The following is a 21571-nucleotide window of genomic DNA, read 5'->3' on the forward strand; positions in this document are numbered from 1 at the left end:
CTCATTCTGTATAATGACAGCGGACCCTTCTCAGCCGCTCCACAGTGTACGCAAACTATCGGTATACGCTTTTGCCGCTTGCTGTTCTAGCAATTGGTTATCGGTGCCGATTAATGTGCAAAAACGATCAATCGGTCGACCGCTAAAAATGAGCACATGCATGTGTAGTGTATGTGTATAATGTACTTCAATTTTATGACGAGATTAATTATAGCTAATAACTTTTTGGATTTATTTACAATCCGGACTTCAGTTTTGCAAACATTGCTTATTTTATTAATGGCTAATTAACAATAAAAATGGACTAAATGCTAATGCTTGTAGCCAGCTTCCAGTATGTTTTGCTGTAATGATATAGCATGACACATTCAGTGGGGGAAAAAAGTATTGAACATTTTTTTCAGTAAATATATTTCCAATGAGGGTATTCACATGAAATTTTCACCAGACATCAGTATGAACTCAAGAAATCCACAAACATAAAGAATTCACAACATTAAAGTCCATAAATAAATCTGTGTGTAATAAAGTGGAATGACACAGGAAAAAAGTATTGAACACGTTAAGAAAAAGCAGTTCTCCAAGGTAAAGCAAGGAACCGGCTGAAATCCATAAGTAGTCAGAAAGTAATTATACCTCCTATCTGTGCAAATTAATATCAGCTGGGTTAGTAAATTGATGCTTTATAAAAAGGCTTTTGATTACCAAGGCGTCACACAAGAAACATCTCATGATGGGTAAAAGCAAAGAGCTCTCCCAAGACCTTCACAACCTTACTGTTGCAAAACATATGGATGGAATCGGATACAGACGTATTTAAAACCTTCTGAATCTTCAAGTAAGTATCACTGGGGCCATTATCAGCAAGTGGAAGCAACCTCACTCATCATCAACCAGCCATGCACAGGAGCTCCTCGCAAGATTTCTGACCAGGGAGTCAGCAGAATAGTCAGAAGAGTAGCCCAAGAGCCAACGATCACTCAGAAAGAGCTCCAGAAACACTTGGAGGCAGCAGGTGCCCTCATGACAGAGGAAACAATAGGCTATGCACTCCACCGCCATGGCCTCTATGCACGCTCACCCTGGTAGTCTCCATTACTAAACTAAAGGCATGTTGAACCTTGTTTAAAGTTTGCTACAACTAATTTTGACAAGCCTATGAAATACTGAGAGAGTGTAGTCTGGTCAGACGAGAGCAAAATTTTACTTTTTGGCTGTCATTCTACACACCATGTTTGAAGAAGAAATGGCACTGCACATCACCCTAAAAACACTATACCAACAGTGAAGTTTGGAGGTGGAAGCATCATGGTGTGGGGCTGTTTTTCATCTCATGGTACTGGCAGAATTCATATAATTGAAGGAACGATGAATGGAGCCCTATACTGTGAGATTCTTGAGAAGAATCAGCTGGTATCCACCACGATGATGATGAGATGTGGGTGGACCTTCCAGCAGGACAATGATCCAAAACATACAGCAAAGGATATACTCAATTGGTTTCAGAGAAAAAAAAAATCAGGGTGTTAGAATGGCCCAGTCAATCACCTGACTTGAATCCAACTGAACATTTGTGGAAAGAGCTAACGATCAAGGTTTACAAGAGGGCCACCCAGAATATTCAAGATTTAAAGACAATATGTTTAGAAGAATGGACCAAAATCACACCTGAATGCTGAGACTGATTACTTTCTACATACAGGAAGCGTCTTGAAGCTGTCATTACAATACTTTTTTCTTGTGCCATTCCACTTTATTACGCATAACTTTATTTATGGTCTTTAATGTTTGAATTTATTTATATGTGTGGAGTTAATACTGATGTCTGGTGAAAATTTCATGTGAATAGCCTCATTGGAAATATATTTACTGGACAAAATGTTAATGTGTTCAATTCTTATTTCCCCCACTGTATTCAACATGTCTGACCATGCCCCCTTTTTACTCTAATTCAGCATCGTTATGGCAGTAACTTGCTCACACATGATAGTTAGGGGCACAATAGGATGGTAGTATATTGCACACAATATCAAAAGCCTAACACTTATAGCTATTATTCCAAATTTACCCCAATGTTGTATAACAAAAACAATACGTATTAACATATAAATATGTAATATAAATGTGCACATATATAAATATGCATAAACCACGTGGTGAGGTATTCTTTACATTCTTCATTACATATTGCATGGCGTATAAACTGTATAGACATTATGGGTGTAATACAATGACACTAATGGTGTCTGTATCTGTTTAGTGCAACAAATATTTGTATCTGTATTTGAATTTAAACCTGAGGTGGTTGTGACTTAAACCAGAAGGGTCTCTTTCTTTTTTATATTCCTGGACTGTTTTAAAAAAATCTTTTATTTCTTTTTGGTCTGTACCTGCGTGCAACATTTTCTAATGAAATTAGTTGGTTTCCAAAATTTCCCAAACTATAAACAAAATAGTAGGCTAATTTAAAGCACCTCAACCAGATGCTATGTGAACCTTTGTGGCAAGCTTTCTAAAAAACAAACAAAAAAACAAATATTGCACTTCCTACTCGTGTGAGATAGTCATTAAAATGCCTCCTAATAACCAAATGTGATGACGAAGGGGGTGTGGCTAAACATATGTAACATGTGCCATGTACATGTTATGTCGTTATAGCAGGACAGATAACGAAAGCTGGTTACGAGTCAACTAAGGCTTAATTTTTTCTTTGTTTAATTGATTACCTGTTAACAAGGCCAGGAATGCTTGCAGAACTGTAGTCAGAACTGTGAATAAACGTATTGAGTTAGTAGCTGTAACTAATGGCCCCTGAACAGTAGTGAAGATAATTATTGAATTCCTGTATAGTGACGTTGCCCTGATAAACAAAATTTTGTGTCATTTTCTTAATTTAAATATCCGTTCATATTTTGAAGGTGAAGACATTGACGGGCTTTACCTGTACACAGACAAGGGAAGCTAAGTTGCATCAAAGAAAGATGTTTTGTTGCTCTCCTTCGAATTCATATAGAATAGAAAATAGGTGAAAAAGAAACAAAATATGAAATACTTTTCTTAAAGCTGCGGACATCATGTTTTCTGACAGACATTTAAATCGTCTGAATTGATAGCCATTGCCATAGTTGTAATTTATTGGTGACTCCTGATACTATCATGAATCATCCCTATACTAGCACCTCCTATTCATGTCTGTGTCAATGTATCTGTTTCGAACGCATTTTCCGTTCATTCTGAATAAAGTATTTGTATTCAGTTACATCCACAGGTTCTCTGGTGGTAGAGATAGTTTAAGTACCACATCTGTTTCAAAATTCGCTCTCCAAAATACTACCAGATTATGTGTAACCTTATTTGGCAAAATAAAGTATACTTGCATGGGAGTTTAACTCTGTGTGTGCATTCATGCTGATCACTATATCTAAACAGGACAATCTTGACTTGCTGCTTTAGTTAGATGTATTGTTTCTGAACAAATATAGGCATACATTCAACACTGACGGTTCTTTTTGCAGATGTTTTATTTTTTCTTTTAATCTAAGCATTTTATAATGGGGCTACAGTTAGCTATTGTCATTATCGTTTGCCAACACAGTTTATTACTTTCACATTGCTTAAAATGAGTGCTTAGTATTGTCATCTGTCATCTGACAGTGTTTTTTTTTTTTTTTTGGAGTGGTTTAATCAGTGTTGTAGTTTATTAAGTGTGTGGGCATGCTTGTGTATATTGAATATAATGTGTGTGTTAGCAAGAGCAGGACCAGTTATTTCACAATAATTGTATCCAGCACACTCACCCATGTGAGATAGGTGCATATAAAGCAGATGGATGAATCAAATGTGCTGTCTTATCTCCCTATCAGCCAGTTGCACTCAGTAAAATCCTTTCATGTGAGCACCAAAAGGTGGAAAAAAGAGGTAGAATGGGAAAGAAAAAGCCGATTTTAATAAAGTGAGTGTGGGATGGAAGAACAACACGAGGTGTTTTTAGAGAAAACAGAGCCAGTGGAGCCATTTCCAAGCCAAACGGCAGTAGTCTGGAGTGTTATGGTCTTCCTGTGATGTGAGGTATGAAGTAGTGGTGGGAGCTCAAGAGCATGCTGTGATGACTTTCACTCACCATCTCTGAACATGTTTCCAGAAACTGGCCACTGTAGCAGCGTTATAGTCCAATCCTGACTCACTATGGCATGTGTGTGTGGGTGTGTGTGTATAACAGGACTAGAATTACACGTCTGCTGTCCAGACTTTCTCCTGTCATTCTTTCCACCATGAACCTTCATCCCCTGACAACAGGCCATGACTCAGCACTTGCTGCCTTTTGTTTCTAATCTATATTATGCTCTTCCTTGTTCTCTTTTTATGTCTTTTTTCCCGTCTGTATCCCTTACACCACAGCTCAGACCCCCTTCAGGCACAGTGTCCATGTGAAAGCTTTCATTGTCCTTGAGACGCCATACTTCCTGCCTCTATCCTCCTCTGCAAATGTCTTTCCCTATCCGATTCTGATATTTACCGTCCCCATAAAACATGTCTTCTGCAGCTCTCTGCCTCCAGACAGCAGTCCGTTTGCCCACGTCTGCCCCCGACTGCTGGCACGGAGAGCAACGCTTGAACCTCTGTCGATGAGAAAGCTGTTTCTAGAGACAGGCCCCTATAAATGATTAATCGTTGAAAAGCTCTGCTCAGTGTCCCTGAGGAGTGAGGCTGGCGCAGTAGGTAGAAGCCCACTGCATGTGTTCCCTCTGCTCTGCTTTTCAGTCCTACAGATGTGTCCCTCCTCCTTCGCTTGCATTTGACACACAGGCGTGAACTTTTGCACATTCGCATCCGTGTGTTCACACACAGCCTGTATGAGCCTGTCTGGCTTGGCTGGCTCCATGGTTATTGGCATGATTAAGTTTTGAAGACCAAACTGTCTGGCTGGCTGTAGCCATTTCACAGGCACCTTAACTGCCTCCAATAAAGTCTTAATTTGATCCACTTGTTTTTAAAGAGGTCCCTGAATAGGTTTTTTCTTGTTTTGTTGAGGTTGAGGAGGCTTATCTCCATTATGTCAACTTGTGTAATGTAAACAGCACATTTGAAGAAAAAATTTTTTTTGGTGACCTTCTGCTCCTGTTTTATTTACATTAGACTACAAAGTTGCAGAATGCTCCTCACCCCACCCTCTTTGATTTGAATTTGAGTGGCTAACCACCAAGCCACTGCACAAACACTGGCTGCCAACCCTGAAGCGAATGGCCACAATTCTCCCTTTCTTTTTCTCTTCCACACACTCTTTTACTCTCTTCCTCTCTCCACTTAGTCCTACCTACAGTTTCTAACACACCCTTCTTCCCACACATCTTTTCACCACCCCCAGACTGACCACATCCACCAGACTCACTCCACAAGCATGCACAGAGGCGAGTGCTGGAGGCGTGCGCTGCCCTCCTTTGGTCTCTTCCTACGCAAGTCTTGGAAAAACTCCAACGCTGCTTACTCTGGTTCTGATCAGACCAAACCCACCAGCCCCCACTATACACACACCCACACAGAACCTCAAGGGGGTCCACCTACTCTTAGTTGTTCTCCCACAGCGTCCCGAAAACAGGGCGTCCGTCCCCAGTTGCCTCCAGACCGGCAGGAATGCTTGGCTACCAATCCGTCTAATGTTTTCAAGATGATTTTGACCGTTATAAGGAAATCCCCCCATTTGAGTAGCCATTTGAAATTCCTTCTGCTTTTTTACAGCACGGAAGTGTGCTCTGAGTCACTGGGTGAAAAGAGTAAGCTGGCTGCTCTGTCTCGTCAACAGAGGCTTAACTGGCGTACCAGTGAGTACCGTAGCGCCTGAGCTGCTCATCTTCAGGCCAGGCTTTCGTTCTCTGAGACACAGGAGTGTGTGGTATCGTGATTTACTGCTTCATTTTCAAACTGTATATTTAGCACCTGTTTTGTGGAGAAAAGCCAAGTGTGACAGAGGAGTTCTTACGACACTACAGGGATGTTTTTGCTGGGTGAGTCTGTCAGTCTTGCTGTCATTTTGCTCTTCATTTTCGCCACCTCCTGAGTAGATTTCTTCCCTCGCTTCATTTCAGCAGGAGCCTGTGTGGCTGGCTTTGTGTGCCAAGATTGTGGAACCAAGACAATTGTTTCTCTTGGATCATGCCAGCACGATGAGAGCTTCCTAAAGCCTCCACCACATGTTAGTGACTGAGCGCTGACGAGGCCATATGTACACATTTTCCTCTGTACTCACTATTTGAAAATCTTAAATTGCATGTCTTCCACGTCTGGGAGTGTGTGTATGTGTGAGAGAGACAGAGAGAGAGAGAGCGAGAGAGAGAGAGAGAGAGAGAGAGAATGTGCCTGTGTGCTTGGAGTAGAGAGGAATTAGCTGGCAGGTCCAACTGTCACATCTGTCGTTTATCTGCATAGCTGTTGTGTGGCATTCTCATTGGCTCCTTCTGTTGCTTAACAGTGCCAAGGTGGGTTTCCACTGGAGCAATCAAGGCTGATATTTAGTTTAGTATCAGAGTAGGTACCTTTCTGAGAAGCAGGAACTAGAGTAGAGCCAACTACGGTGAACATTTCTGATTGGTCTAACACAAGCTTCACGGAACGACAACCTTACCAACACTTACCCACCTGCGTTTAGCTAACAAGCAATTACTGAAGCTTGTATAATGTTATAAGAGGCATAGCATGAGGCATAGCAAGAAAGTGGAATATTTCTGTCACCCGTTTATTTTTTACACAAGTAGCAAGTTAAAAATTTAGTATGTTTTTACATGCTTTTAGGCTGTGTAATTGCTGCTTGCCGCTGGTAGTTGTTTAGATAGCTACATAAATGTTAACCTCATATTTATGCAACAAAGCAAAACAATCAAAACACAGTTTCAATAGTAGCAATTTCAACCTCCTTTATGTTCTCTTGAATTCTCGTGTAAGAATTCCCAGAAGTTGACTCCCTTCTAGCATGAATTACCTAACATTTTCTCGCATTTATATTAAAGGAAAAACATGTTGACAATCCCAGAAATAAAAGTTTTTACAAGTTCTCTGCCTCTGACAGTCAGTTTGTATTTCTGTTAGCACTTTTCAACCAAACGGTGCAGTATGGCACAGTATGATTACAGATTCAGATCTGTTTTTTTCTGTCACACACGTTTCATAGGGCTTTTACTGAAGACAAGAAGCTGCAATTTTCTTTGGCCTGCAGAAATGGCAGCCCAGTCAAAGTTTTAGTACAGTACAATACAAAAAGAAATAATAAGAGCTGTGCTTTTCTTGTGACTGAGTCATAAATGCAGTTTATACCTCACTGCATATGCGCTGGTATGCTAACATGTTACAGTATTGAGCAAACACAGTGAATAGGATGCTGTTTTCGGAATTTGGCTTAACCCTAATATGGAGCGTTTTATGTGGGCTATGGGTAAAAAACAAACAAAGCACAAAACTCAAATCAAGCTAAATATCAGCAACATGAAAGCATTACAGAGAGTAAGATAAAAATCCACCAGAAATTACTTTTCACAAGAGAAAGAAACTTTGGAGTTGCTGTGCCATACTTGCACAACATTAAGTTGACGATCAGGGCGATTCTGTGACTATTCTGTTTAGGCCATTTCTGGACCTCCTAGATACCTGTTTGGTATACTCAGTACCCAGGCAAGAAGAGTAACCCAATTCAGCATGGGTATTTAATATTGGTATGGGTCACTTAGGCATGGAAATAACAACAAAATCAGCGAGTATGGATTTGTTACAGTACCATGCTGTCCAGTGGAAAAGTGTTACTTGAATCCATATGCAGTTGTTTTGTTTTTTTCTTCAGTGTGCACAGTGTGTCCCAATAATATCCACACATAGGGGACTATGTACGCCAGCACCATGTCGGTTGTGCATTGGCAGAGGATGTTGGTGGATGTCCCCATCTCGGTTGGTCCGCAGCACTTCCAGTCTTTTTGAATTTGTGTCGTGTGATGTCCATGCTTCCTGTTAAAGTCCATCCTTGTGACAGCTTCCCGATTCAGCCATGAGAATGATTCCAATATGTTAATCATTTGTCAAAGGCATTCTTAAAGGCTATCTGAAAAAAATATTTATATAATATAAACTAAGTATGAAAAGGTTTGCAAGATATTTAGCTAAAAACTGTATAGAGACTTTTGGGACATTCTGTAGTATGAATTTAGAGTGATTCACTATGGGTGTGAACAGATGCACATCACATTGTTTGTTGCTGCTTCTTGAAGTTAACTGATTATGCTTAGCAGATTCTCTTGACCCAAATCAAAGAGTAACCACTTTTAAAGAGATCACAAAACCGGTCTCAGATCAGAATAAAATGGTTCTGTTACCAATATTGTGTGCTAAACAAATAATAACTACTTTGTTTTCATGTGTCCATGGATGTATTAGTCATTTTTTATCCTTCCTGTCCTTACATCAACTGCACTGTCACGTTTCAGCATGAAAACACATGTGAGCCCAGCTGTGTGCAATGGTTGTAAACAAGAACATTCGAATTGCATATTAATTGTAGCTGTGCCCATTTGTGTATAGAGGTAAGCAAAGGCAAACCCTAAAGCCTTAATTTTATAAAAGGATCTCCGTTGCAGGCTCTGATCAGGGTGCACGTGAGGTGTATTTCCTAAGTGTCCACAGAAACGGTCTCTGGCACCAATAAGGACCGTATGCCAAAGCTGAAAATAAAAGCAGTCTGAGGGAAAGAACAGAATGGAGGGGAAAACAGGCAGTTATGAGCACTGGCTTAGCTCGCTGAAGCCCATGTCATCCTTTTAATAAGTTGCAATGCAAACAGTGGCGTGGGCCCCATTTGTGTTCTCGCACCCTAGACCTCTGCTTCATTCGGCTGCCTGCTTTCCTTGGCAGCAGCCCCTAACCTGTTACTTTTCTCCACTTTGGTCTGTGTGGGTGTGATCAAATTATTAGAGTTGGAGAACTAGCACAGGCAGGAAGAGGAAGGGTAATGTGGAGGGGGGACGCGATGATGTGGCTGCTTACAACACCTGTTCACTACAGGACATGCTCTAGGTTAAGTGTGTGTGTGTGAGTGAGTGAGAGAGAGAGAGAGAGAGAGAGAGAGAGAGAGAGAAAGAGAAAGGCAAGGAAGACAAATGGAGATGTTGTAGGTGGTAAAAAAAAATGGTGTGAGAGGGGTAGAGATGGAGAGGAAAGAACTCATGCTGGAATGATTATCACACTGGTCAGTAAATGTGTTGGTGTGTGCTGATGCCTGTGGAGTGAATGTCCTTAGAAAGAGGTCTACTGAAAGTGGATGACTGTATGGGTAGTTTCTTTTAGACCAATTGAAAAAATGCCAGTTTTTGTTTTCATTAAAAAAAAAAAAAAAAAATATATATATATATATATATATATATATATATATATATATATATATCCCTCAATTATTCAGAAAAGTGAATTTGTCTACACGAAAATATAAATCACAAAGTGTTTAAGGATGCACATCATCTGTCTGTCAAACCTTTAGGAGCAGTCTTGGCAAAATGCATTTTTGTATATCCATGTGTATTTCTTTCTTCAATCTGTCTGAACAAGCTGTTGAAGTGGTGTGTAGATGCAATGGTGAAAAAAGTAGAATTTACCAAATTGCTGCAGAAAAGTGGACCATGCAGAGAACGTGAAACCTGCAGGATAACATGCCTGAGGAATGAATGGTTGAACATGTCTTGTCAGCATATGTAGCTTATTTGCTACAAATAGTTGTGATGTAGTGAAATAGTAAGTGATAAGGTATATTGTACATTTTAAAAAATGTCAAAACTGCACATTCCTGTCCCATGTCGATTGGCGTAACACTAGTCAGTTGTGGGCACCTTCTCTTTGTAAGAGAGCAGTTAAAACTTTCTGCAAGATATGTCAAACTGTTCTATGATCTCGAATGAGCAGCTGATTGGAAGATGCAGAGGGTGAGTCACATTCACATATTGTGTCATGCAATACAGGCGAACTAACTAGTGGGTGGGAATCGAGAATTCCCTAACTGAAAGAAAATGAGCTAAAAATACAAGAGAATTAAAATGTGTAAACCTCTTTAAGGTGTGCTAAAAAAATTTTTTACTTGCCGTATTTTAAATCGCAGCATTTTGATTAATAACCCCATCCACTACTAAATGACTGAATGCATTATGCTTATGAATAAACCAATACACAGTCTCAGCAGCTGTAATTTATATGTTTATAGTTTATGAAACACAGCAGATATGTTCATATATACTCTATTCATGCACCATGCTAGTGTTTTGACGTTGGGGAATAGATCTCAGGTGTCTTTGTCAAAAGAGTGTAACAGGGTAACGTGAACACAAAGCCTTGCTTAATCAGTAAATTTTTTTCCTGGTTGTACCCATAACACAATAATGGACAATAAGTGGGCAGTTTACAGAGGTGCTGTTCTGAATGGTCAATTACTCATCATTGTCTACTTAAACACATACTGGAGTGGGTGCAGAACAGATTGCAGCACTGCTACATTTATTACAGCGCTGAGGCAAACAGAAACCCTTTGAGAGTGGAGTGAGCGCTCTCTGAGCCTCTGGGTAATGTAGTCTATACATCTTAGTGTCATTCTGTATAATTAAGACAAAGTGTTTACCTGCTTGAAATTGAGGCCGCATGATTATGTTTGTCTGACTGGAGGTGTGCGGCTCAAAACGTAAGGTCGAAGCGCGACAAGATTGTACCTATCGAGTGTCAATCAGTTGCTCTGTTCTTGAAGAATACTTCTGTTCATTAAATGTGCAAGGATGAGAAAGTGCAAACGTGAGTGCCGGGGAGAAAGAGGAGTCGGATGGAAAATTCCAGAAGGACGACGAATGGTATGGCAAAGGGAAAAGATAAGGAATAGAGAAATGGAGCAGGGTTCGGGGAGAGATTGAGGGCGTGAGAATGAGAGATTGAGAAAAACAGATAATGGACGGAAAGCAAGAGAGAGAGAGAAATGGGGGGGATTAGAAAAGGAACACAAGGGAGTATGTGAGAGGGAAGGAGACTGAGAGTGTGCATTCAGCTGTGAGATGAGATGTCTGCCCAGTCAGGTGTGAGGGAACCAGGCTTGGTCCATATGTCTCTGGGCTGCTATAGCTACAGTATGTATATACTGTATATTTAATTGATGATATTTTCGAATATATTTAGAATTTGCACATAAGAATACCTGAATGAACACCAGGGAAAAAATGCCTAAATATCACAGTATTGTATTTATGATTGATTAGATGATGGAGTCATTGCAGTGGATCATTGCAGTGGATCCAGAATCAGTCCCGAGAACACTGAGCATGAGGCAGGAATGCATGCATGGCACCATGTGCACACACATTCATACAGTCAGTCACACCTAGGTGCAATGTAGTGTAGCCAAGTCACCTACTAGCATGTTTTGGATGTAGGGAGGAAACTGGAGAACCCAGAGAAAATCCATGGGTAGAACATTCAAACTTTCACACAGACAGTAACCTGAGCTCAGGATTGAACCAGGGGCCCTGATACCATGAGGCAGCAATGATGCCAATGTGCCACCTGTGATGATTTTTTTAAAAATAAGAGATGTCAAAACATGTATGTATCCCAATCACTCCACAACCATTTCACTGGTGCTTTGTCCTGGTCATGCTTATGATGGGTACACTGCCTTTCCCCTGGGTACACATGGTGTTTTCAAGGAATACACTCTAATTGGGATGCTAGTACATCACAGGGCGCCACAAGGCAATTCATTTCTCTGGTCAGTTTAAAGTAGCCAGTCCATCTGCTGGCACGTTTTTTGGGAAATGGGAGGAAACCTGGTTAGGGTGAAGCCAGGCACACATGGGAAGCACATGTGAATCTCCACACAGAGCTCATGATTGAACCCCAGACCCTGAACTTGGCACTAACACTACCCGCTGTGTCACTGTGTTGCCCATCTCTTAGCAAAATTCCCCTCAAATTTGTTAAATATGTGGCTGGTTGGATCAATGTTAGTTAGATAAGTTTTCCAGATCTTGCTGCAAGGTCTGTATTCAGCAAGAGTATTAGAGCAGTATGCCAGGTGTTGTTGTAGATGGCAAACCAGTCAGAAAATGAATCAATATGCTTAGACTTGTCCACCATTGCCATAGCTACCCAAAGCTCATAGTACTAATCCTTGTTTTTTTTTTTCACTTACTCCCTCTCTTTTCCCCTCCCCTTTGCTTCACTACCTATTTTCCTGTTCGGATGCAGGCAGCGGACTGATGGGCAACTCCTCTGCCTCATTTATGGGGACATTTCTGGCCAGCAGCCTTGGCTCCTCTCCCTCACACCCACCTCACCCCTCCAGACCTCCGTCCTCCCCTTCTTCTCCTCCGTGCCGTGGAGGGCCACACTCCACCGCCTCCCAGATCTGGTTCCCACACTCGCATGAAGGTAAGTCAATCCCTACCTACACTTGTCCTGTATGGCTATGCATTCGCATATACCTGTGTGTGTGTGTGTGTGTGTGTGTGTGTGTGTGTGTGTGTGTGTGTGTGTGTGTGTGTGTGTGTGTGTGTGAAAGAGACAGAGTTTATGTCTTTGGAAAGTCTGTATGCCTGCTGGTTTTCTCATTGAGTTTATAGTCCAAGTAGGTCTTTTTGGTTCCCACTGTCTTCAAGGCCCCACCCTAGAGCTTTTCCAGATTGTGACAAGAGGGCAAAAGTTCAGCCAAAGAATCTTGTGGTCGTTTGTACACGTCAGGAAGAATGCCATTTCTACCCAAACACACAGACACACATGCAAACATGCGCGCGCACACACACACACACACACACACACACACACACACCCCTCAGGCAGTAAAATGCTACACAGTCCACAGTGGTTGCAGCTGTCATCTGAAAGACACTGTGGCTTTTCCCATCCTGCTATGCCTCTCACTCCCAACCCCAAGCTCTTCCCGGCTAGTGATCTGCTAAACTTGTGATCGCTTTCCCCTCCCCTTTATTCTGATTCTGTCCACCATCACAGCACCACTTGCAAAAACAGATGACAGATTGGGAAAAAACTGTTAGAAGCACAGAAACGGGAGTACAGATGAAGAAGCAGTTGTCCAGACTTGCCAAGACACTGGTCAGACCTGGTTGAGAAACAGTCGGGTGGGAGTATTCTGCATTTAAATGTGCGAAATACTCGTAAACCATTAGGATTTCATCCCTTTGTGATTTGTATAATTCGGAACCACATTGTTATTATGCCCTGGAGCTACGTTATCAATCTAGCCTTTTTTATTATTGGTTTCCAGGCACACTGTTCTCACAGTATCACAGGGTATTTCCTATGACCATTATTTTATACATTTTTACTGCAGATTTTTAATGTACAGCAGTGATGCGATCATTGTTGGGGTTTTTTTGGGGGGGTTTAACTACTTTTAGCAACTTACACTCTTAGGGGAAGAAAACTTAAACTGTGAAATCCTTCAGCATACTGCATCTCCATCAAGTAGGACTCAATAACTATCCAAAGAACCATTGAGGAACCAATTTCCCTTTCAGAATGGCCGAAAGCCCCCTGCGTCCCTAGAAGTGCACACCGTTGAAAAGAATTTGCCCTCAGATTAGATTATGGACAGTTGCTCTAGGGGTGTGATTGCTCACTGAACCAGCTAAAGTGTTACTAGTGCTGGAGACATCCTCTCTAAGAACCCTTTGCTAATTTGCTTAAAAACAACAACATACCGTATCTGCTTGGTAGAAAATATATAACAGCCAACCTCAGACTTGCAAATTCGCTCAACTTTCTAGAATGAGTTGGGTAGAATAACAGTTGTGCTATCAATGTCAGTCATCTCTGAAGAAATGCCACGTTAATAAAAAAAAGGCGATGATAGTAGGGACGTTACTAAAAGTAATAAGGATGATTATGAGCAGGATTATTATGATGGGCTATTATCTCTATTGCAGTTTAATTGTGTAGAACACTGAGGGAGCATGATTGAATCCCAGCCCTTCATCAGCTGTGTTCGGCTCTCTCCCTTTTTAAGTTAATTGCATATTGTCTTTTCTCCGGTTTCCATCGAAAGCGAGTCATCAAAACGAGGGGCACAATTACCCAGCCTGTCCTCTGCTCCATGGGTGCCTACAGTCTCCCGCCAGCAACATTGGTGTGTGAGTGTGTGTAATTGTCTTCGCCTGTTGCCTTTGTAAGGTTTTTTGAGATATGAAAGTTCCTTTAAATAGTCCTTCTCTTGCATCAATCTTGTATATGTCTTTTGCTTTTGTCACCAATGTAAAATTGGATAATCTTATGCTAAATATATTAAATCTAATCTAAACTATACTAATGCTCATACCATGTATTTGTCACGTCTCGAGACCTAACGAAGACAGGGACGGATGCAAATGCAGTTTAACAGTTATTTAATGTGAGACACAGGCAGGTAAATCCAAATACGTAATCCAGAAACATAATTCACAAACATGCAATGGTCAGGCAATCGGCAAACAGGCATACACGGGGCAAAGCATGAATCAAGGTCACGGAATACGGGGGTGATATACAAAACAAGAAACCTAAACTATAACGAGGAACTGGGAGCGGAGAAACCAGCACGGACTAAATGCACTATTCTAAACATGGAACATGACAAGGACAATAACTAAGACTATGACTGTGGTTAACTACCGTATGGAATCTAAACTAATCTAATCTACTATATCTAAAGTAAGTATCTTATCTAATCTATTCTTATATTCCGCACCGTGTGCTGGGAGGCGCGCGGTATATATACAAACATAATCAGCGTCAATTGCTGACGGCTGACACCAATCTAGACACACGTGAAATAACAGCCAATGACAGAACAGGGAGGAGACATAACAAAAACATAATAAAAGCACGTGTCCAATGCACACAATGTCACGATTGTCAACATACGAAAAGCAGGTGCACCTTGCTCGTGCACGCGCACCCACATGCTCTCCAGCGTGCTGCTTAAAGGGGAAACCGTGACAGTATTCAAATCAGTCTGGTGGCGATCAACATCCAAAACCTTGAAGTGTCTGTGGGTTCTTGGTCTATTTAACCATTTGAATGGTGCAGAAAAAGGCCATTAGTTGAGTGCATTCTATGTACGAAACAGGAGAGAGGTTAGGTTGGAAAGTTTGGGATACAGTTATGACTAAATTGCCTTTTGACAAAATAGATTTTTACGCTATACATTTTTTCATACTCTCAACCTGGGATGTTACTGGCATTCCATTTCTAATTTTCCTACAATCTGGTAGGTAGTTTAGCATTTCCCCTAGGTGTGAATATGTATGTTATGGTCTATGATGGACTGGTGTATATTTCTGCCTTGTGACCTGTGTTTCCAACATTGGCTCCAGAGCCACCATGAATTCTGATCAGGATAAAATGGTTACTGGAGATTACACTTTTTTTGTTTTTTTTTTGTTTGAATCACTGACATATTCTCTCTACTTACACCCCATTCTCTGAATCATAAATTATACACTGAGTTTCTGTTGTTCATTTATTGAGAAATTCATTCTTTTGTTGAAGAATTTGTCCTTGGTTCAAATAGCCAACAGCATTATAATTACTGAATTATAATTACTGAATTTCCAGATATTACTTTTGTTCTTCTTTGCTGGCTTTTCCTTACAATCACACATGAGCCTTTGTGATAATGTCCCAAGAATTGCATTAGGTCTCAACCTGATCAGCTGCCAGGGTAATCCTCCTAAGATCTAAGATTTCAACTCTGGCTTACATTTAAACTTAACTTCTTGCTGATAAAGTACCATGGAATTCCCCAATAAACACGCATACATAAAGGGTTTTTTTCCCCATCTAATACAGCAGCATTGCTTTGTTTCTTTTACTTTTCAATGTCTTTTCCAAGTTGGCAGATTATGGCAGTATTAACTTTACAGTAACACATGAATAGAATGTTATAAATAGGCTTATGACATCGACAGCCTGAGGCCTGGCAAATGGAGTCTATAAACACACACTATATTTGATTTCTTGAAAAGGGAGAAATCATACTCTACAAGACACAGCGAAAAACCTCAGGGCTGGAAGCCTGATGGCTAGTGTCCAAATTATGACTTTAACTATGCCAAACACAGGGCCTGCCATTTCCTCCATCTTGCGCCCCCAGCTCACTCGGTTTTCCCATCTTCCTTGGCTCACATATGGCTTGTGTCAGCTCCCTGTACACAAGCATATATTCAGTGCCTCTTCTCTCTGAGTTATCCCCACCCTTTCTCTGTGTCTCCCTTCCTTTCAATTAACAATCACAGGGAACAATATTTCACGTTTTTCTCCTCTGCCTTATAAGTGTCGCTCTATCACGTTTTCTCAATTAGTAGTCTTGACGAGCATCTCTGCGTGTCCCTCCTCTGTTTTTTTGCTGTCACTCCCTTTGCTATCTCTGTCTTTCGTCTCAAATGCAATTTACTCTAGCCTATTTACAGTTGAAAGCTTTGTAGTTGCTGGCATGTGTGGAGATTGGAAAAGGCAAGATGTCTGCTGGGAACAGGTGAATTGAATAGAAAAAATATCATGCACACACACTAGTGCCTAGCCAATATATCATTTGACAGATTAAATTGGCTAATATTAAAGCCCTACATACCTATCATCATCAGTAGAATTCACACTGGTAAAGCACTAATATCATCTCTTCGAGAAACTGTAGTGAAAACGCAATAATAATAAAAGTGAGTGATGCAGTTTTTCAGGAAATGGTTGTTAGTATAACTTGTTTTATTTTTATTTTTATTTTTTAATTACTGTGTGTGTGTGTGTGTATGTATGTGTATATATATATATATATATATATATATATATATATATATATATATATATATATATATACACACACACACACAGTCGGGTCCATTAATATTTGGACAGTGACAATGTTTTGGAATTTTGCTTCTGTACACCACCACAATGGATTTGAAATTAAACAATCAAGATGCGATTGAAGTGACTGTAATTCATCAAAAATATTGCATTTACTGTTTAGGAATTACAGCCATTTTTTGCAGAGTCACTCCATTTTCACAGGCTTAAAAGTAATCAGACAAACTAAGATAAGCATAAATATTATTCTTATTTTTAAAACTTGGATGCAAATCCTTTGTAGTGAATTACTACCTGAAAGAGGGATGGGTGATATGGACTTTAAACTATATCACAATATTTTCTGGTATTTATTGCGATAACAATATCAGTGACGATATAAATATAATACCATGCACCACTGTTTTTGGCTACAAGTGATAGCTGTGATCTTGAGAGCCTCAGAAACACAAACATTGAGCTAAAAATAAAAATGATTTTTTGAAACCAAACCAGTTCCAGATTGTAGAGGTACAGTAGCTCCTCGTCTAGCGATTAAACTCCTCCTCAGCTTCACGGCCACCTTCCGCCATACTTATTTTCGCTCTGCACGTTAGCTGTGAATCGGTCGCAGACCGTCGCACACAGAAATACGTCATCAACTAGGCTTTATCGTTATTATTGCGGGAAGGCTAATTCTTATTGTGGGGGGAATTTCTACCGGTATATCGCAAACGATAAGATATTGCCCATCCCTACCATGAACATCATCAAATGGCACCAATGAGTTTCCGCCTTCAGTTGCTGCTTGTTTGTGGGGCTTTCTGCCTTCAGTTTTGTCTTCAGTAAGTGGACAGCATGCTCAATTGGGTTGATATCATCAGACATTTAATTTCTTTGCCTTAATAAGCCCATGGATTGCTTTCACAATATGTTTTGGGTCATTATCCATGTGTACTGTGATGTGCAGTCACAGTAAATAAATAAATATAAACATCAGTTTTGCAGCATTTGACTGAATCTGAGCAGAAAGTATAGCTCTATACACTTCAGAATTCATCCCGCTACTTCTATCAGCAGACAGATCATCAATAAACTCCAGTGGCCCAGTTCCATTGGCAGCCATACATGCCCATGCCATAACACTGCCTACACATGTTTGACAGATGATGTGATATGCTTTGGATCATGAGCCTTTCCTTTCCTTCTCCATACTCTTCTATTGCCATTATTCTTGAACAAGTTACTCTTGCATCAGAACTGGTCCGGCTTTTTTTAGACATCTAATCTATCCTTTCTGTTCTTGATGGCCACCACTGGTTTGCTCCTGCAGAGTGTTTTTGAATTGGCTAGATGTTGTTAAGGGGTTTTTCTTCACCAAAGAAAAAATTCTGCAGTCATCCACTTTAGTTGTCCTCCATGGTCTTCGAGTTGTTTTGGTGTTGCTCAGTTTGCCAGTGCATTCCTTCTTTTTAAGAATGTACCAAACTGTTGATTTGGCCATTCCTAAAGTTTCTGCTATCTGTGTGATCTGATTTGTTTTTCAGCCTAATGATGGCCTCCTTCTTCACTTACATCAACACCTCATTGAACCGTATATTGAGAGTTTCCACGAACAGCTACCAAATGCAAATTCACTTGGAATCATCTCCAGACCTTTTATGGCCTTAATTTGTCATGAAATAATGAGTAAACAGGCCACAGCTAGCCTAGAAACTGCTTATCAGTCACTTATCCAATGACTTTTGAGCCTGTGAAAATGGAGGAACTCCATTGGCTGTAGTAAAAAATGGCTGTAGTTACTAAACAGTTAATGCAATATTTTTGGTAACCCCTTGAATCTCGAATTAAAGCTGAAAGTGTACACTTCGATCACATCTTCATTGCTTCATTTCGAATCTATTGTGTTGGTATACAGAGGCAAAATTCCAAAAATTGTGTCACTGTCCAAATACTTATGGACCTAACTGTAATATTTTATAATATGGATCCTTGTCTGTTTTTCCTTATAGGAAATAGTTAACATTTATGACAGTCCAAGCTTTAGAAATAAGGAAAATTTGCTCTCTCTCTCTCTCTCTCTCTCTCTCTCTCTCTCTCTCTCTATATATATATATATATATATATATATATATATATATATATATATATATATGTATATATATATATGTGTGTATATATATATATATATATATATATATATATATATATATATATATATATGTGTATATATATATGTGTGTATATATGTATATGTAAATCATTATGGACCTATCTATTTCTAATTTATTGGTAGTCATTCACCTACCAGTGAAACTCAAAAACTTAATGAAACTTTGATTTCTGCTAAACTTTACATTGAAGAATTGCATACAACATGGAAAGTGTTGATGTAAATGTACATATTGTACTGCATTCCTTATCATTTTTGTGTGGTGGTCTGCTGAGATGTAGAGACGAATGATCTGATGATTAGTGTGTTTGGAAATTTACATTCCTGAAGTCTAATGAAAAAAATGCATTCTACTAAACATAATCCTTCAGAAGTTCATGCTTTCTGCTTGTTATGAGATGTTTATTTATACTTTGCTCGTTATTAACTAGGTTCATTTAAAAGCTGGGATACAGATATTTTAGCTGCTTAAAATAGACTGGTGAAAAAAATATCATGAAATTTGAAATATCAATATGGGTCAAATGAGCTCCACTTCTGCCATCCACTGCCATATTAAATCTCCTTATAATCAACATAGAGAATTGCTGTCAACAGTTTTTAATTCCATTCAATTTTTCTTTCTCTCCAACTGCAGCAAGGTCTACTTTGTCTGTTAGATTTTCTTTCTTGCTGACTGCTGTTGAGTAAAAACCTCAGGATCCCATAAATCCCCTCCACAGGTGCTGGATAGTCTGCATAGGACTGCTGAATTTGGTCTCTGTCACTCTCTAGGAAACCTGCTCATCTTTAATCAAGCATGCCAGCTGGCATTGCATTAACGTAGTTAGCGCCAGCACTCGGCAGTAAAGATATCAAACATCAGGTGGACTGCAGCTACCCTCTCTTCTCACAGCTCGATTAACAATTGAATGAGCCTCTGTGCCACCCCAAAGCTGCCCACACTCCCCATCCAGTGATGCCCCTGTCCAGCACTGAGCAGCTTCCCGCTATCGGTTACAGCCATACTGCACTGTGAAATGGGGATTACTATCCCAAGTGAGGGGGGGAAAACATATTCACACTCAGCAAGGCTTGCTACACTCTATAATGCTGTTTTTGCTCCTCTTGCGATAAAATAATAGGAAAGCCTTGTTTAAACGAAGACCAGTTTTTCCTTCCTTAAGTCCTAAGCAAATTGCCATTAATGACAGTGTCCATTAATGCTGACAGGTGGTGTAGCAGAAAAAAATTAATCTAATTATCATCTGTGGCAGTCTTCAGACCAGGACTGTCTGAATGTGCTGCCGATTAGCCAGTAATGACATATGAAAGTGGTGACAAATGGCAAGAGCTGCTGCTATGATGAAACGCGTCAAGGGAGAGATTGTCCATATCTGTTTTAAGTGGTAGTGTCTTTACAAGTGGACAAACTAGTTGTTTGATTATAGTTACCGGTATCAGGGCGGTAGCAAGGTACTTTTTAAATCAACTATTTTATAAACTGAATAGCACTGACAAATTGTTTGATGCAAAGTAGAACTCTATAAATGAACTATAGATATAAAATTAAAACTAATTTTTTTTGTGATGTAAAAAAGTAAATTAAAATAAATCATGTCAGATGTCATCAATGAAGTGATTCTAATTAACCCTAATTAAAGATCAGCTGTTTCTATAGGATTTTCTTGACATTTCTTGCTTTTATCTGACTGCTGAAGCTGTGGACTGCAAAGAGTTTACAAAGCATGAGAGGTACAAAAGAATTTCCTAAACATTAGATGTGCCATGGAACACTGTGAAGGCCATCATCAACAATTGGAGAAAATGAGGTACCACAGTGACATTACCAAGATCAGTAACGTCCCTCAAAATTTTATGAAAGGACAAGATGAAAACACATCAGGGAGGCTGCCGTGAGCCCTATAGCACAATGAAAGGAGCTGCAGAAATATCTGGCAAGTACTGTTCACTCCCTGCATGTGCCAACAATCTCTCATATTCTTCATATGTCTTCAGCTGGGACTGGGGCTCTAGTCAAGACAGAGGGACTCATGGATAGCTCCAAATACCAATCTATTTTGGTATAAAATCTGCAGGCTTGTGTTAGACAGCAGAAGATTAAGAAAAATTTCACCTTCCGTCATGATAATGACACAAACCAACATCAACAAAGGAATGGATTGATCAACTTTTTGTAATGGCCCATTGATCCCAGATCTAAATTCTGTTGAAAACCTGTGGAATTTAAATTGGACTTGAAGAGGGCTGCACACAGGAGATCCCCTTCTTGTTTGAGTGATTTTTATCTTTTTTGCAAAAGAAGAGTGTAATAAAATTGCAAATGACCAATCAAGATGGTAGTCTCTTACCCAAAAATACTGAGTGCTTTATTACAAGCAAAAGGTGCTTTAACAAAGTATTAGTTAAGGGATGTACACATTTACACAGCCAGGTTTTTGTAAAATAACATGTTAATAATAAGGGGGAAATTACCTTATATTATTAACTCTGATCTACTTGTCTTGTTCAGTAAACTCCAGTAAGCTATTTCACTGGCTTTTACTTCACTATCTCCATTCTTAT

At 39.8% G+C, this 21571-nt stretch overlaps 1 protein-coding gene across 6 annotated transcripts in view; it reads left to right on the plus strand.

Annotated features, from left to right (window-relative positions):
* The window catches only part of LOC108255868 (BAH and coiled-coil domain-containing protein 1), a 79132-nt gene that overhangs the window by 28485 nt on the left and 29076 nt on the right, over nucleotides 1–21571 (plus strand). For 5 of the 6 annotated variants that reach the window (XM_017452241.3, XM_017452208.3, XM_017452190.3 and 2 more), the window contains exon 3: nucleotides 12244–12426. In XM_017452241.3, coding sequence (XP_017307730.1) covers nucleotides 12244–12426 — 183 coding nt within the window. Of the gene's footprint in view, nucleotides 1–5444; nucleotides 6003–12243; nucleotides 12427–21571 lie in introns of those variants that run through there. The other variant, XM_017452232.3, reaches the window with a different exon arrangement.

This window comes from Ictalurus punctatus, chromosome 2, assembly GCF_001660625.3.
Source record: "Ictalurus punctatus breed USDA103 chromosome 2, Coco_2.0, whole genome shotgun sequence".
Taxonomy (NCBI): Eukaryota; Metazoa; Chordata; class Actinopteri; order Siluriformes; family Ictaluridae; genus Ictalurus; species Ictalurus punctatus.